The 18,936-nt window shown below is 40.2% G+C and overlaps 1 protein-coding gene across 7 annotated transcripts in view; it reads right to left on the bottom strand.

Annotated features, from left to right (window-relative positions):
- Nucleotides 1–970: 970 nt before the first annotated feature.
- Nucleotides 971–18,936, bottom strand: part of DYM (dymeclin) — a 104,590-nt gene continuing 86,624 nt past the window's right edge. For 6 of the 7 annotated variants that reach the window (XM_061343899.1, XM_061343901.1, XM_061343900.1 and 3 more), the window contains 3 exons: nucleotides 11,656–11,838; nucleotides 7,299–7,477; nucleotides 971–1,440 (listed from right to left, as the gene is read on the bottom strand). In XM_061343899.1, the coding sequence (XP_061199883.1) occupies nucleotides 1,291–1,440; nucleotides 7,299–7,477; nucleotides 11,656–11,838 (512 nt within the window). In that variant the 3' untranslated portion in view covers nucleotides 971–1,290. Of the gene's footprint in view, nucleotides 1,441–4,458; nucleotides 4,589–7,298; nucleotides 7,478–11,655; nucleotides 11,839–18,936 lie in introns of those variants that run through there. The other variant, XM_061343903.1, reaches the window with a different exon arrangement.

The following is an 18,936-nucleotide window of genomic DNA, read 5'->3' on the forward strand; positions in this document are numbered from 1 at the left end:
AATACTGGCAGGGTTAGGTGCAAAGGCACGAACAAACTGGAGAAAGTGATTTATGTTTTCATTCAACATCTGGATTCTCATTAACAAATTTCAGGGAAATCTTCCACTTCTACTTATCCAGTAAGGAATTTATTGAAAGACCATGTGTGGAGCCTTTAAAAGAAATGGAGAATGAAGGGACTGAGGCAGTGCGTCTGCTGGACTCTAATGCTCAACAAGCTCAATTTAGAAAATAAGTTAAATGACTTAGTGATACAGAACCCCAAAATACACATCATATATGTAACATGGTGCAGATGTATAGGTTCAAGGCACATGAAATTGAGGCAGAAGAAAGCTCCAGGAAAACGCTGTTTCAGTTATCTGTATGGTTACTACAGGTGCTCCTCCTAAAAACTGCTTCCTAAAAGGTACTCCCAGGAAATTAAATATAAACATAATCTCTTCTTGCTTTCTCCATACAAAGCTATAGGAAATAATCTGAAATTTCCAAGAGTAAATACTGGAAGTAAATATTGTAAATGCCAGTTCCCTCTAAAACAGGCTGGAAATTTACCTGAGAGAAGAGTTCTGATTAGATACCTTGACACCTGCTTCCAGCTTTTTGTATTTCATTAGTATCACATAACCCCAGACAAGAATTTCCATGTCCCAGTCGAAAAATCAAATAAAAATCAGCGCAGACACACCTTCAGCATTATTGTAGCTTTAGAAGCTGGGAAACTAGAACGTCATTGTCCAAGCACAGATGGTTGAGGCCCATCAAAACGAGTAAAATTTGGATAATTTTATATGTTCAACATAGACTAGATATTAATCTAGCAGAAAGACACAAAAAGAAATGCCAAGCAAGGAAGAAACCTTCAGTCTGGAAAATAAAACTCCAACTAAAAGCTCCTCCCAGCTGCATCAAACTGGTTAAGCAAAGTTTTTCAAGAGAAATAAGAAAGGTTTTCTGTGTTTTTTTCTCTCACTTAGCCCCTCTACTTTCATGGCAAAGACTCAGCATCTTTGAGACAGCTGCCTGACTATTATTACATTAATTTGTAACAGGAAACACAAGAAAAGACAGAAAAAGAGGTACATGCAGCACCTCCTCTACAAGAGGGAATGAGTTTGTTCATCTGGAAAGTTTTGAAATGATTCTTCTAACTTCGGGCTAGTCCTCATGAAAGAAATATGTATATGTCATCAAATTTGGATGAACACATACAGCCTCTGCTGAGGAAACACATATACCAATATATCTTTATAAAAATGAAGATTTAAACCATTTTTACAGCTGAAGAATTATTTACCAAAAGAACAACTCACCACTTCATGGATGGATCGGTTGAAGCCATCATCCTCTGTAAGGATCAGCAGAATGATAAGAGCCATGTAAACATGGTGTGAATTCCTTTCTTCAACATGATACAGAATTTCAAGAATTGGCAGGACCTTTATGGAAGAAAAAAATGTGTGTATTAGTTTAGTCTTCAAATACCTCACACAATAAAAAGAGGAGACTCTAAACCTCCCGTGTATTACCCTGCCCTTAACAACATCATAGCAATTCCTCCTTCTTGAAATAACCACCCCCAAATAGTGACGTGCAATGTTCAAACACCTTCCATCTGTTTCATTCTGTCTCCACAAAAGAGTCTAAACAAATTCTTTCTTGTGGTCAGACACGGAATTTCAATTCCTAATAAATGAGATTTCCAGCCATACCAGTTACCATGGGTTCTGAAAGCTTTAGTTCCCCTGTAGACCATGTGGAAAATAAAATTATTAAACAAGATTTCCACCAGTTGAAGGAGGAAAACAATTGTCTCTAACCATCTGTGCTCCCACAAGCCTGGTCTGAAGACCCTCCTCGTCACATATAGCAAAGCACAATGGAGCTAAGGTGCACAGAGACATTCTCAGACCTGAAACTCAAACTCACTTTGTTGCGTGGAGATAATCCCAGAAAAGAACCCGTTTGGGTTGGATTAAGACTAGAAAAGGCCTGTTTTTCTAATTCTAGATAATACGCAGCCAAAGAGAACTGACATTATGATGTGAGTTCAGCCCAAGGTCTTGCAACATTTCCACCAGGATGAACGGCTTAAGCCAAAGACTTGCAATAATAACGAAAATGAGATTTCATTGCAACAGCAAGCATACCTGAACGTTAGTCTAAAGTTAATCCAGATGCAAACGTTGTCTCTCTACCAACTGAAAATTAGCTTTCCACTGGCTTAGTACAATGTGGCTTCCCTGGGCTGTATAAATAGGCCTAAATCACTAAACACCCTGGGAAAAGGAACTGGAGAAAACTCTCAATTCCAAGATAGCGGATGAGATGCAGAATTTGTTCCAAAAAGCTTCCAGACACCTAAAGACTTGCTGTTTCTCAAAACAGGCCTAGTAAAGCAGGGTGAATCATGTTAAACCTATTCTGGTGAACAGCCAGGACACTGAGTCCTTCACAAGCCTCTGAAGTTACCAGAATGTTCTCTTACAGTCAACCAGTCCCCAAACAGTTGGAACATATTAAAACACACAACAGCTTTTATTAAAACCAATGAGATTGATCTAAATGCTGCAGGCCACAAAACCTTTTGACAGATGCTTTGGACAGGGTCAACACAATACCACAACAAAAGCAGAGGGAAAGAAATATTTACACACTGCAATCATCCTTCCATTTCAAAGGATCCTTCACAAACTTCTCTCTCTAGATGAAACCAGAGTTGATGTCTTTGTATTTTGTGAATATAGGTCTTGAAAGTAAAGATGTTTTCCCTGGAATATCTACTTAGCATATACAGCAAAAAATATCAGTCCTTTTTCATGGACAGGGGAAAAAGGAGACAAACATCACTGCATTAGCCACTCTTCAAATGATTTTCCATCTCCAACATTTATATTGCACATAGCTTTGCACTGCATAAACTCAAACTCATTTCTAAGCCCAAGCACTATCATAAGCAGCATACACCAGGAAACAATAGAAAACTACCAAAGAATTGCACTTACAAGTTGACTTTGCAGGGAGAACAACAAAAGCCTTTCTGAAGGTAACCAGGGGAACAAGCTCTTAGTTCTCAAGACAGCTTCCAAATAGCCGTATTTGTTAAGTTTTACAGCTTCTGGAATTGAATATGCTGCCTTACAAAGTACATGCCTTGCACTCCTTCAATGTAACTATGATCCAGGGTGGTTAAGGCTAAATAATACTATCCGAAGAACTCTGCAGAAACATATTCCTTCAGAACAGGCCAACATCTCTGTCTGCGCACATTAATATTAGGTCAAACAAAGCTGAAAAACTGCATTCATAGTCCTCAAGTGCTCCAAGCCCTAGAAGTGTGTTGCTACAATGACATTAGAAACAGGTACCTGATCCTGACATTGAGACATTACAGACAATAACGTTGAAATACTCTTACTAAAATTTCATGCTAGCTACTGAAATCACTCCCACTCTGAAGAGAGATTTGGCTCTCCAGATCTCTCCATTCAGTGTTCCTGCCCCCAAAACACCTTGAAAGCTTCCAAAACCTCTTCTTCCTTCCTCCACTCCCCTGGCCAGTTTCCTTCCTGCTCCTCTTCCAGACTTCTCTCCATGTACATACCAGACCAAACAAGGCAAATGGCATCTTAACTCTCTATACCTGTCATTTCCAGATGAAAACTGTATCAATTCACACAGTGACTATAACCCTTACTCTGATTCAAACACTGCTTCTTTGCATACTTATTGCTGAGGTCAGGCGTATGTAGGACAAGTATTACTGTTCTCTAAACAAAAATTAATTCAGAAGCCAACACTTAAATGAGAATAAGGTTAAAATCTTATTTATATGACAGACTATGTAGAATTTTAACCAAAATACATTTCTACACTTTACGTTAAGCACATGCATTAAAACTTCTATGTGCCATCTTATGCAACAGCATTGTCCAGCCATGTATTGAGAAGACAACCACCACTTCTTTTGGTGTTGCTGGCCCTTTTATTCATAATCATTAAACTCTCATTACTGGACTACTTCTATTACTCCTCCAACAGGAGCAGCTTTTATCTGTCAAGACACAGCCACCATTGAAAAAATGGTAAAAAAAAAGGTAAAAACAGACCAAAAAAAATGGTAAAAGCAGGTAAAAACAGACACTGAAAATTGCAGGTGCTATATGTGGTCCAGGGTTAGGAACAGTTTCCCAAGCACCGTGTTTTAAAATAACTTGTCTTTAGTATACAACAAAATACAAGACCACATAGCCACAAGAGTAACCCTGCTTAAGCCAAATACCACCACAGGAAAAAATATTGCTGTACCATGGGCTGATATAAATACATCAGCATATACATTACTTCTGTCCAGTCACTGAGCAGCAAATGCCAACTCAGCAGCCAAAGCAAACACATTCAATAGAAAAAGCTTATTTCTATAAGCAGGTATCTTACTGGTATTTTTACCTGCAATATGGGTGTTGACTGCTCTTCCAAACAGACAAGGGCACAAAATTCTCCCATCCACAGACCATGACAGACAGCTTATGAAAAAACCTGCCAATTGCCCCTATTTCACCAGTCTCACCATTTCCTGAAGAATCCCTGCAAGTACTTCCAGTAACACAACCAAATTCCAGATGTGAACATCCCTAAAAGCACCAGATATTTAACCCAGTTATTTTATGAAATTATACCAAGTGACATGCTGTAAGCTATGGGAGACACAAACCCATCCTATTCATTCTACACTAAAGAGCAAAAAAGATGCACTGGCTTACTAATGGCAAAGCATTATAAAGCATAACAGAATCTGCCTGTGTCAGTTCTTAGTTTATTTACAACTGACAGAGGTAGATTCATATATGAAGTAGGAAGTAAGCTGAGACTATCTAGCGTTAACAGTTAGAAAAAACATGCTGACTCAATTTACAAATTAAACTGAAGTTACAAAAGACCAAAGACGTATTTCAAAAACCCCTAGGAAATGTCACAGAACATCTGCTAGCGATGCTTCCTGGGCACCAAAACTGAGAAGAATTAAAACAGGGGAAAACACAACAAATGTGATGCGCTGCATGCAGTGCAACCAGAAAAACCCGCAAAACCCCAGAAAGTTTAAGATGAGCACTCAGCTGACTGCTGATGTGATCTCTCATATGCTGTGGACTCTTCTCCCACCTGACTGTATGAAGAGGCCACTGACTTATGCCACTCTCCTCCAGAAAGCCATGCACCCTCATTCAAAGATACCCACAGTGAGCACACGTTTGGCTCTGAATTCATTACCTTGACTGTCTTCCTCTCATCTCTCTAAGTTGTGGGATTCAACTTCCAGGCTTTAGCTCTCACACACTTCTCTGCAAGCGGAGAATCCTTTTTGTTCAAGGCTTTCCCCTTGTAAAGGCACGTACACATCCTGATGTGGCACATCCACATCCTGATGCTTCTCAAGCTCTTTTCTGACCAACTGAGTCAAGTCAGCTTTCATTGTCAGTTTTATTGTTAATTTGAAAGAGAAAAAAAAAAGTTTCTCTACACTCTCCCCATTTCTCAATAGCCTGTAAATACTTTATGAAGTATGGTAGTTCACCACCAGCTCAGTATGCAGTGTGTTAGCACTGCTCTTGCTGTTGCCATATAGGGAAGGAAATAACCAGCTCCACTGCTCCTGCCCCTTCTTCTCATTTAAAAGCCCAAAACTGAATTAGCCTTTTTCACCACAGGGTTGTAATTGAGAGATCATGATCTGTCTCCATTAACCCTCCCACCCCCCAATCCTTATTGTGTCTGCCTCAGCCTGCACTACTGAGCAATTAAAACTGCTCTTCTCAGTCAGCCGCTGCTCATTCTTACCTACTACCCACTACAAATGAGAGCAATGGACAAAGATGTCAGTAATGTGTCATCAGGAATCACAAGAAGCAACAGTATGCTGTTGAAGAGCAGAGAGTTTCAAATTTTGGTATTAAAAGAATAAGTACTGTTGACTTCTCAGTCATGCTCTTCCAAATTTTCTCAGCTTTTCCCAAAAGCTGTTTAATGTTGCCAACTATGTCCATGATTCTGTGATTTTCTGATTATTTTCTGAAGGAGAGTAAAGATAGATGATAATACATAAAAATACCCCACATTGCAGAGCATCTGTGTACCTGCCTCTGGAGTTGTTTTGACACATGCACATCATGCTTTTACTGCAAGTTTTACAAGATATCTGACATCAAATTATAAAACAATGCACACACCTAACCTTTATTTCTCTAAAGCAAATTGATCTGGTTAGCAGCTGTGAAACTTGTTGTATCACATACTAACAGCCGAGAAAATTAAGCATGACCGTTTAATTACAGAGTTCATGCAAAGTCACCCAGCCCTCACCTAGATAATCTGCAGCAGACTACACAGGAGTTCAGTCTTGAATCAATTCAGCATCAACCATCTCACTTGAGTTTGCCAACAGTGGTGTCTATCAACTCTGATTTTAGCAATACATCTGCTGGGACTTGGACTGAAACCAAACCCATTCCATATTGCCATCAAGCAAGCAAGGGATCTAATTATCTGGCAAGACTTCAAATATTAAAATGGAAAGGGTTCTCTATTCCGTTACCAATTCCCCTAGACAGCCATTATCTTATTAAAGGAATGATTTTTAATAAGTAAGATTTGTTAAAGTGGTTTGTGACATTACTGAAGTGGGGAGCAGAAGCTAATTTATAACCTACAAAAACTGTACCAGGTGTCTGCAATATTGGCCATTAACCACAATCCTATTTAAAGCAGCTAAAAACTCACTACAGTTGCATTTCTATAAAATCTGTCAGCTGCTCCTTGAGGAGCTCCAGCCTCAGGTCAACCCTGTAAGACATTTGGCATGTTAGCCAAGTTAGAGCTCATTTTGTTAACTATGATCCCTATATGCACACAGTAAGCTCGCGTAACTTTTTGGCCTGAGCATCTGAAAGATTAAATACTGAGCAGAATGGTATCTGCTACCACTTCCGTCACACCATGCCCAGAGGTCAGCAGGTTTGACGTGGATCAGACTAACAGTAGCACTGGGAAAGACAGTGAGAAAGCACTGAGAAAGACAGAGAGGACTCAAAGACAGCTTGGTAGTGCTACCACTACTGTTACCGCAGTGACATGTTTAGCATCCTGCTCCTGAGACAACACAATCAAAAGGAATAAGTGAGCTAGAACTGACGAGTAAGTGAAGCAGAACCTGCTGTCCTCCCCATAGAAGAGGGGACACTGGCAGCTGTGACGCACAAATCCCCCCTGATGAGCACACGGTAAGCAAAACAATACTTACAAGATTTTCTATGTCTGTTCGTGCCAACACGTATGTCCGTACATTGCCATTTTGATGCAGAAGCATGTATAAAAGAAGAGTTGCTTGATCAGATTTCTGCTGATCACACAAAGCTGTGTATAAACTGTTAAAATTAATCTGGAAAGCGTGTGGATTTGATGATGAAAAAGCAGTGCTATCTGAAATAAAGAATAAAGAAAAAAGTCTTTAACAAATACATTTAACATTCAGCTGTCTGTTTTACAAAAAGCTCTTGGTGAAAAATTTTATACAGACACACTAATAGGGTCTCATGAAGTTCTGTTTGTGCCAAAATGCTAAATTTGCTGTCCCGTATGAGCTCAATTAGCACCCCTTTACCTGCACAAGAGACTCATCTTCTTTCATAAAGCAATTCTGTTCTTCCAAATGGCTTCCTTCGTTAGAAAGCAATCCCAAGAGCTGCCTCAAGAAGGGCAGCCACGGTGTCTTCTCTGGAACCAAGGGACTGATCCACTAGAGCAGCTCGCTCCAAGCCCCTGTGTCCAACCTGGCCTTGAACACTGCCAGGGATGGGACACCCAGTGTCCCAGCACCCTGATGCTGACTCAAACCCTGCACCCCAAATTTCCAGGTTTTGCTCAGTGGCATCAAGGTGGAGGATCTCCTTGCCATTTCTTGGCATGAAGGGCATGCCAAGGCTACACAGATCAAGGCTATCAGTATATGTCAGTGAAACACAGGTATTGTCAGGACTTCAAAGAAGCGTGTGTGGTGGGAAGTCATGGGTTAAGTGATTTAAAACGCCACACCACATAGTCTAACACCCCTCAATGTAACAGCAGTTTGTTCATGTTCACAATGTAATCTGTGCCAGAGCTGGAAATGAGAATAAAACATATTTCTGTTCACAGAAGCCTTTCACAGGAAGCTTTACCAATTTCAATAAAAATGTCCATCAGCACAGAACTCTAACATCTAGCAATTTCCAGTGGAAATGGAAAAAACTAGAATGACAGTCGATGCACTCATACACGTGTCAGAAAGCCAGGCTCCTGTCCTCATTCAGCCTCCCAGTCTTCCCCAGTCAGAAATGTTGCCTTTGCTTTCCTAATAAAACAGAAAAACACCCACCCAAACCTCTGAGAGTACAAGGGTTTGTTCCAGTGCAGAGCAGGTACATTCCTCAGCTCTCAAAAAGCTTCACAGAAATTTATAGAAAGCATTTTCCTCTCCAGCTCGTTTAAAAAACATCCAACCAAAACATGTATTGTCTGAGATGATACATGAAGTAGGACATTTATGCCCTTATGGGCTGATTTATTTCAGCATCCTGGCAACTGAATATGAGTCTATCTTTTCTGAGTATACAAATAAGCTGCACATAGGGAAAATTTACAGCAATTTCATGGCAAGATGATATTCTGGGAACAATAGCACAGATTTTCAAGTATACTGAAGACGTAGACCTAAAAATTTCCATGTTACTATGAGCAACTTCCAAAGTTAAAGAATTTAACTAAAATTCCTTAGTTCCCACTGTAACAGACTACAGATTTCTGAATTGTTTATCATTTATTAAAAGTGCATTAACTTAGGGAAGTGCATAAACTTAGGGAAGTGTGACAATACTCCTCCTCCTCCTGCACCGTTATCTGTGGACAGAAGGGATCTTAAGGAGAGGAAGGAAAGACTCAGATGAATGAAGGAAAACAACAATGCAAATTTAAAAAGCAGCATTTTTACAAGCTATTTTACAGCCAACAGTATTATGACAGCCGACATAATAGGGAGCAGCACTTGTTTTTCATCCACATCTTCTATTTTCCTCAAATCCTGAAGGATTTCTCAGATGTTACAGAGCGTATCACCACTGATAACAGTGAGAACAGTGTCACCACACGTGTGCCCATGGGAGCAACTGTGAGCCATCACAAATTTGGCTTTTCAAAGAGTATTTCCATGGTTTCTTACCAAACCTTTATACTCTCCTGCAGAAATATCTATACTGTTAGGGACTGACCACAAAAACATTCTTTACCCCCACTGAGATGTGGGTGTCTTGCTTCTGCCTTTCTTTTTAGAGGACTAAAGGTTTCTAATGGCTTTCAGCACGCAAGACTGTGGTAGCTGTCCCTTGTTTTGAACATCTCCACTCTCTTTGGAAGGAAGGGGTGTTGGAAGATCTGCAGGAGCCCCACAGGAGCCTTGGCTCCCTCTGGGTTTCTGAGGGCCTGCTGGAGACAGCATGCCAGGCAGCCACTGCTTCTCTTGGCCTGGGCGAGGGGTGACAGCTCCAGCCATTCAGCTGCACTCAGCAGGAGGCTCTAGAGCAAACCCTCCTCCTTTCTGCAGGATCTGGGAGGCACTGCCACACACACACAGCTGAGACGCAGCCCATCGGTGGTGGAAACCCTGCCTCTGCCCGAAAACGACGTACCAATGAGGCAGAGGAGAGACCAAACCTTGCGTTCTGAACTACCACTCCTGCCACCACAGCCCCTTCAATCACTCATGGTGATTGTGGACCAACTGATTTAAAAACATCCCACTTCAGGCAAGTATTTCTCTTTTCTAGGGAAAATTTGCATGTAGACATCAATATCAGATGAAGTCAATGTGCTCTCTTAGCAGCAACTTGATGCCATGGTCAGCTAAAGAGTGTTGACTTTCAGGCTTCACTTCTGTGGATGGTTAAATCGTGCCGATTACAATTACAGCTCTTCACTCTGTTTTATTAAAGGAGAGTTACAAAACTAAGAAAAAAACCCTTAGAAGTGTTAAAGAAACTTAGGAGCAACAGCAGCACATCCTGTATTACTCTACAGAACATTACACTGATCAACAGAAAAATTAGATTATTCTAGACCATATAGAATAACAAAAACTATCCTGAATTTTATTACTTTTGTCCCAGTTAAGTTATATATAAACTACTTCATCAAAAAAGCCAGTTTTCATTTTATAGTCACATCTGACAGTAACCAGCCTTCCTTTCTCATATCATTCTCCTCTTACCAGTCCCTCAGAATGTTCACAAGAATCAAATTTAAGCTCATTTATATGAGTGGAAACAAGTTTATGGGAAACAATAAATCATTCTATAAATGTACACATCTAGAGGAAATATGGCTTTTCATGCTGCTTTTGTCATAAAGTTCTTTTAAAATTTTATGATACATGTGTACAGTTATAACAGTTTATAATGATACACGTACAGCAGTGTATAACATTACTAGTTACTGATGAGATGAAACAAAGTCAATCAAAATAAAATATTCATAGAAATTTGCAGTTTAAAAAACAGAACAAGCCAAAACTGTATCATGCATTTCATCTGAAATGCTCAAAATGAGTAAACATTACCCAACATGCCTGAAATTAGTCAACAGGATCTAATAAAGCAAAGCGGCATGTCAGGACTAAGAATTATGATAACAACCCTCCATCCTCATAACCCCAAAACATTTCAGAGGTAAAAGGTGAACGAACGTAGAGCTCACCCTGCTAAAAACTTAATGGTTAAAGGAATATAAAAACTCCCCCAGAATAAAGTGAGTAACTCAGAGGTACTGATGCGGTTCCATAGGCTATCACACAGCACCTGAGCTGTGCCAGGTAGCTCTGTGCATGCTGTCAATCTGCATAAAGCCACGGAAAGGTAAAACATCATGGCTAAAACTTCAAGAGATTGAAGTGTGTGGGTAAGGTATATATGGAAAGCAGCAAAATGCCTGCAAGCTCAGCTATCTAGGTAGTCCAAACTGTGTTACAGCATTACTGTGCCCCAAAAGCAAGACATTCTGCAGCAGGGCACTGTGAGTCAGTAAGCAATACACCTCCAGTGACCCAATACATGGATTGGAACCTGCCTCAAAAACCAGGCAAGTGCTGCAACAACTCTGAAACGTTCCATATATACCAGGAAAGCATTTATACTATCCAGTTTCTCCTCACGTTTGCAATACAAGAATACAGTCAGCAAATCAGATCCATCAGCAATTCAACTGTTTATCTTAGCTCTAAGGAACTTAACCAACTAAACAGTATTTCCCCAAGGGCTATAAAATTTCAGGCAACTCCTGCAGACTCTTGGATAACCAACCTACCTGTAAGCCAGTTTTATTTATATTTTTTGAAATGATGAAGCTTTCTAAGATTTTTCAAGTCTGAAGAAAAGGGCATCCTTCTCTACCCTGTTCCAGCAGCTGAGGAACTCCACCTCAAAACTCCCAGAAAAACAATAATATATAATTACTGCTTTTCCATGGGCTGGCTAAAGAGAGAAAAAGCTTTGGGAAAAGACCCTGTAAGCCACCACAGCAATTTAACACTTCATTTTCATCAGTTCAGGTTAGAGGTAGGAACAGATACAAACCTTGGGTATTCTTGAAGGACATAATAGCTTGCCTGTAGGGATTCGGCGTATCTGGAGCATCGGTGAGATTGGCCAAGACCAGCAGCAGCAGTAGGCTCTGGTTAGCCAGAGGGGAGCACTGCTCCAGCTGGGGCGTTGGTTTGCTGCCCACCCCGCCAAGTGTGAAGACTGTCCACAGGCCAGCTGCAGAGAAAAGGCAGAAAACACTACGTTTGTTCACATTTTAATGAACAAGGCTCCTTCAGAGGAAAGGATGGCATCCGACACACAGGTAGAGAGAGGAGAGGATAAACAATTCACCCCTGTACAAGGAGCTGACAGCTCTGACTGGTTTCTCAAAATGAAAGTTTTGGGAATAACACAGCAGCGGGCACAGAGTAGTGGGAATTTCAAGATTACTGGAAACTCAAGAAAGCTCTTCCCTGTGAGGGTGCTGAGGCGCTGGCACAGGGTGCCCAGAGAAGCTGTGGCTGCCCCATCCCTGGCAGTGCTCAAGGCCAGGTTGGACACAGGGGCTTGGAGCAAGCTGCTCTAGTGGAAGGGGTCCCTGTCTATGGCAGGGGTTGGACCTGGATGCGCTTTAGGGTCCCTTTAACTCAAACTAGTCTGGGGATTCTGTGATATAAAACGAAATCAGGAAAGGTGAAACAAAAGCATATTTTTGAAGGGGAAAACCTTAAACACAGAGCAGATACCAGCCAAAGGATGCATGTAGCAGTCCTAATAATGCTAACACTAAGAGAGGAAAAGAAGCCTGTATGTCACAATTTAATAAAACCAATTCGGTCCATAATACAGCATTCTGTTTTTAATAAACTCAACATATTTTAGGTAAAAACAGTAACAAAATGTAATACTGCTTAAACTAGAATCTCCAGAATGAGAGTCCTATAGAGATCATCATTACTGCTCATTATTGTGGGTAGACAACTTAATAGCAAGTAATAAACCTTCTGGAAAAGAAGACAGGATCAACAGCAATTTAAATTTATATTTTAAGGTATTATTAAACTCAGACTCATATTTTTGCATTCCTACAGAAGATGAAACAACTTGAAAAAGCACTCCAGTCAGAAGTACTTACACTGCTCAGAAATTCCTTTTGAAGAGTGCATGTAAGATGTTAAGGTATGGATGTATAAAGGGTTTACAATAATTTGAAAGTCCAGTTAACAAGAAATAGAAGTCTGAAGTGGCAAATTGCTATTTGTGAAAAAAAACACACCAAAACCAGTCAAAAAAACAAGACTGATTCCTTTTGGGTAAGCAAGCTCTTGCTGCCTCTAAAAACTGCCTCGAAAATACACATGCGACAAAGTACAAAAACTTAATTCATTTTAAACCCTCAAAATTTATTAGGTACATAAATGTAAATAGATCATCACTCCACACCAATTCACAGTTCTTTGCTCATGGTCTACAATAAGAATCCATGTTAGCAAACCCTCAAAATTTATTAGGTACATAAATGTAAATAGATCATCACTCCACACCAATTCACAGTTCTTTGCTCATGGTCTACAATAAGAATCCATGTTAGCAAACCCTCAAAATTTATTAGGTACATAAATGTAAATAGATCATCACACCAATTCACAGTTCTTTGCTCATGGTCTACAATAAGAATCCATATTAGCATACCCTCCCCTTTTTCTATATGTGTATACATGGTGGCTATACAGTATTAAGGCATAATGCCAGTAAAAAGAACCTGAAGGCTGCTTGTTAAAACTTTCATTATCATGCTGCTTGAACTTTGATGTTTGAGCCTGAAATGCAGAGCCATTTTCATATTTAGTTCTTAAAACATTAAAAAGAATTAACTTCAATACTAAACTACCATATTTGGAAATCCTGTTCCTAATTACAGCAGTGTTGATGAACCAAGCTGACCGGTTACATGCCAAAATACTAAAGCGGAGATGCTGCAGATTCTGGGGGAAAAGTCAGGTCAAAGGATGAAATTCCCCCCCCCCCCTTGCCATGGTGATACATGGTAAGTTCAATGTCACTGTGCATCTACCCTTATCACATCTGGACTCCTGATACATTCCAAGGTGATAAGAAACATCCCCTCTTGACGACATTGACCCCCAAATGCCTGCTTAGAAGGGGTTATTTCTGAATGTATCTTGATATTTCATTCCAGAGACTGAGCATTTAGCTGAATTATTCATGTAATAGGTCACAGTCTTGAATTATACAGCAAAAAAAAGGAATAATCTCAACTTAAAATTCCTGTTCCTTTTTTTCAACACTATCTAAATGAAAAATTAATTATAACACGCTTTTTAATGAAGACAGAAAAATTAAGAAAGTTTAGTTTTCAGTCTTGTGTCTGAAATTTAGTCTGCCAGATTCAAGGCACAAAGGATAAAAACCTGTAAGCCATTTGAATGAAAAAGCTAAGCACAGTACAACCAATTAAAAGAACTTGAAGTACTCATAGTCCTGCACAATGAAAGCCAGGCAAAGAGTATTTTTCTTCAAACATAATTATATACAGTCAGATTTAGTAATAAACCAACACTCCATCATCACAATTGCAAGGCAATTACTGCCATGTCAAGGGCAGGGGAACTAATGCCATTCAGTACTAAGCAGCTTGAAGGAGTTCTTATAATAAAAAGCACTATAATTACAGCCTTCCTAGCAAAAAACTCATGTTACATTAATAATCCCATATCACTGTGTTTTTGATCCAGTGTCCTTAAATCAGAAAGAAGCTGAATAAAAATTATGACCACGAAGTTAGCTTTTAGACCCACATGAGTTACGCAGATAGGTAACACGGAAAGAAATCATTCATATATATATTTACCATCATGTTTGTTAAATTAATTCAAATTTGGCACATTTGCTTTCTTAAAGTTTAGTGTACTTCTCATTTTTAATTTTTCCACCACCCCACCCTTCTGAGGCTGGCATCTGCCATTACTACACCTTTCCTCAACAGCTAGGAAAAGACAGATATGGCCAAAATACTGGTGAGTAAGTTCAGTCTTCCAGTAGGGAGAATGAGGTAATTATGTCCAAGAGAAATCTGCACATTGATATATGACCCAAGTAATCTCCTGAAGTTCCATCTCTTGCTGGCAAATGTATTCCTGCAGAAAAGCAATCCCAGGCTAACATGTTTGTAATAATCCTTTCAGTTCCAAAATGCAATGCCATGTTAGGTGCTACGTATCAGCTGGTGCTCCCAACTTACTCAAGTTGAGAAATTCCTAAGGAAAATATCATTTCTGATCATTAACAGCAGATTGAAATGCTATTTAGTTAAATAGCTAAAGAGCTTGAGAGGACAGCAAGACCAGAATTCTGTGTTCGGGCTGTATTCTGCATGTTTGCAGTATTTTGAGTCTCAGTTTCCTACATGTGGTTTTATATTTATGAATATTTCAGTATTACTAAGCTGTATTTCAGGGGCTTTAGGAAGCAAACAAAAAATAATTTATATTGCAGCCCCTCAGAAGTTCTCCTCATTATATTTTTTTCAGATCTGATATTAGGGTTAACAGAAAACGTATGAAGAATATCCACTGATACAAAACAAGTATCCAGAATCACATTTCAGATTCTGCTTCCTGAGAACACCCTGTGATGGTGATGTTCTCAAGCAGCAGAAGAAAAAACAAACAAATAAACAAACAAATAAAAATCTCCAAAAATCCCACCCCAGAATAAAAGGAAGAAAATGCAATTTTTGAAATTCCTGTTTTAAGCCATGGGTAGCTGTGACTATACTAGTGCTGCCTGGTATCATTAAAAGCATGGAATGAAATTTGCTCAGACACTTCAACACATAGTGCTTGATTATTCTTCACATTTAAATTTCACTTTCAATTTCCTATTCTCTTGTCATTTTAATACATATCCCCAGGGAAATGTAAATTACAAAAGTTTTCTTAAAGCTTTCTATGTCTCTGAGCTACGACTCTAAACTGGTGAAGTGAAAAGGATGAAGGGGGTGACTTACCTGCAATAGCATCAAGACCCAAAGTACTACTGAAGGTCTAGAAACTCTTGGACAGGTTTTGCATTACCTAACATTACCTTTTTGCTGCTAATTACAAGCCTGATGAAGTTAATTACCCGTAATTCTAAAAGAGTCTCTTCAGCATTGTTGTGGTTTCAGCCAGCAGGCAGCTGAACACTACACAGCCACTCACTTGCTCCCCACCAACTGGGACTGGGGAGAGAACTGGGGAAAAAAAGGTAAAATCTGTGGGTTGAAATAAAGACAGTTTAATAGGACAGAAAAGGAATGGAGAGTAATAGTAATAATGGTAAAAGAATACACCAAATAAGTGATGCACAATGCCACTGTTCACCACACGCTGATGCCAAGCCAGACCCCAAGCAGCAGCCACTGCCCTCTGGCCCCCATTTCTTTTGCATTCAGCATGACATTATAGGGTATGGAATGTACCATACAGCATGGAATATTCCTCTGGGGACTTGGGGTCACCCATCCTGGATGTGTCCCCCCTCCCAGCTTCTTGTGTCCCCCAGCCTCCTCACTGGTATGCAAAGCTGACAAGACCTTGACTTACTGTACGCACTGGACAGCTGAAACATTGAGATAACAACATTATCAACATTATTCACCATCCTAAATCCAAAACACAGCACTACACAATATTAACTCTACCCCAGCCAAAACCAGTACAAACATTTATGTATTTGGATCACTTATTTCATCTATGCAATTTACTGTTTCTGTAAAACCTATTTTTAATTGTAATTCTCTAATATAACTTTATTTCTCAACTCAGAATCACACTACCAGTTTTTTTGTTGATTAACGTTTAACATTCAAGTAACATTTTGACAATTATTTCTGGCAAGTACACAGATACTTTGAGAAGAAACAGTCTGCTTTTACCTTTAAAACAAAATTGGGAGATGCAGTTTTCTCTTCCACAAAACCACCCATAGCAGCTTCTTTTTTTCCCAAATTCATATAATTATGAGTAAGGCATGGAGGAAAAGCAGGTCTTGCTTAAGAGCACGTATGGGGGGTTTTCCAGTAGAGAACCTGAGGTCTCCTGTAAGATGGCTAGAAACAGTGTTCACAGCCATGAAAACAAGCCCAGGACTTTAATCTAGTCTGACAGTCTGTGGAACAACACTTAATGGCAAAATGAAGTTTTGACACATTTGTCAAAAAAGAACTTTCTTTCACCAGACTGTTATTTAAGGTAAACAGAATTCTGCAGAAATCTCAGCCGAATGTTCTGGTCTCTGTTACGCAACAAGATGATACAAATAAGGCTCACGTTTGTACCTATGTGGAGAAAAGTTTAAATGCGTTTTATAGTTTCATGCAACAAAGCAACATTTTCTGAGCTGTATTTTAAAGATATTTTAAAACCAAAGGATAGGTGGGAGGGCAGAGGGTAAAAGATTTACTCATTAGAAAGCACTGAAATTTATGGCCAACTGAACTTCTAGTACTGCGTGCCATCATTTCAAGTTAGCGTATCAACAAACTGTGAGCTATAATCAATTTGTGAGCTTTCTGGGGATATTTATTAAACTAGTTGTAAAGGAAACACATCTTACGCACCTGCCAGTGTAAAGCCTTGGAAGAAGATAAGCCCTTCTGAGCTCTCTCCCTGGACAGAGCATTAACGCAGAAGAAATTGCTGTTACTTACTTCACAGTATTTTTCCAGGAAAAGGAGATATTTAATTTTTTTATTTCATAATAGTTGCAAAATGCAATCAGAGTAATAACTGAACTTCAAGGAGTTTTCCTTTGAACAACCTATCCTTCACTAAGTTTAAATGGAGGCATTAAATTTCAATTAACGCTGGCATACCCATTTGACTATGCTCATCAGCAAAGACAAAGATGTCGTTGTCCCACTCTGCTCACCGCTGGTCAGGCCACCCCTAGAACACTGAGTTCAGTTTCAGTCCCTGCTGTACAAAACATATGTGGGTGGATGGATGGAGAGCGTACAGAGAACGGCCACAAAGATGATCCAAGGATTGAGCAGCATGTGAGGATAGGCTGAGAGCCCCAGGGGAGACCCTGTCTCCGTGTTCTAGTATTGAAAGTGTGGCTACAAAGAAAATGGAGACTCCCTGTTGACAAGGAGTCCCATGGAAAAGATGAGGGTGATGATGGGCAGAAGTCACTCCTAGGGAGATTCCAGTTGGACACTACAGGGAATCGTTTGCAATGAGAACAACCAGCCATGGGAATAACCTCCCCAGGTAAGTGGTGGGCTCCCCAGCACTGAACACTGCTAAGATTCTGCTGACAGGGTGCTGGGACATCTAGTCTAGGTCATTGCTGTGCCTAGACAGGTTGGACAAATGGATTGTTGAGGCCCCTTCCAACCCAGGATTCTGTGATTTCTCTCCTCACGGGAGCTTGGTAACAGAACAGGTCATTTCCTCATCCCCCGCATATATAGAACCCAAGTCCTATCGCAAATCATTAACATCTCATAGACTCAGAATGGTTAGAGGTTGGAAAGGAACCTCAAAGCTCATTCAGTTCCAACCCTGCTGCCATGGGCAAGGACAACTTTCACTAGACCATGTTGCTCAAAGCATCCTCCCAATGAGTTTTATTACTTTTGATACTATTTTGTATAATGTACCAGCCCAAGATGCAGCCCTGGGCTGCTTTCAAGACTAAAAAGGAAGAAGAGTTTTAGTAGTCACAAAGATCTTCAAAAGATCTTCTTGATCAATTCCTGTCATTTTAACTTTTCCAAAATGGCAATTGGGAGGAGTGGCTGACACACCAGAAGGCTGTGTTGCCATTCAGTGAGACCTGGATAGGCTGGAGAGTTGGGCAGGGAGAAACTTGATGAAATTCAACAAGGGCAAGTGTAGAGTCTTGCATCTGGGGAAGAACAACCCCATGTACCAGTGCAGGTTGGGGGTTGACCTGCTGGAAAGTAGTGAAGGGGAAAGGGACCTGGGGGTCCTGGTGGATAGGAGAATGACCATGAGTCAGCAATGTGCCTTTGTGGCCAAGAAGGCCAATGGCATCATAGGGTGCATTAGAAAGGGTGCAGTTAGTAGGTCAAGAGAGGTTCTCCTCCCCCTCTACTCTGCCTTGGTGAGGCCACATCTGGAATATTGTGTCCAGTTCTGGGCCCCTCAGTTCAAGAAGGAAGGGGATTGCTTGAAAGAGTCCAGTGCAGAGCCACAAAGATGATTAAGGGAGTGGACCACCTCATTCCTTATGAGGAGAGGCTGAGGGAGCTGGGTCTCTTCAGCTTGGAGGAGACTGAGGGGTGACCTCATCAATGTT

Source organism: Neopsephotus bourkii, unplaced genomic scaffold (genome assembly GCF_033783945.1).
Source record: "Neopsephotus bourkii isolate Nb327-2 ecotype Australia unplaced genomic scaffold, CSIRO-AGI_Nbou_v1 NB_1829, whole genome shotgun sequence".
Lineage (NCBI taxonomy): Eukaryota > Metazoa > Chordata > Aves > Psittaciformes > Psittacidae > Neopsephotus > Neopsephotus bourkii.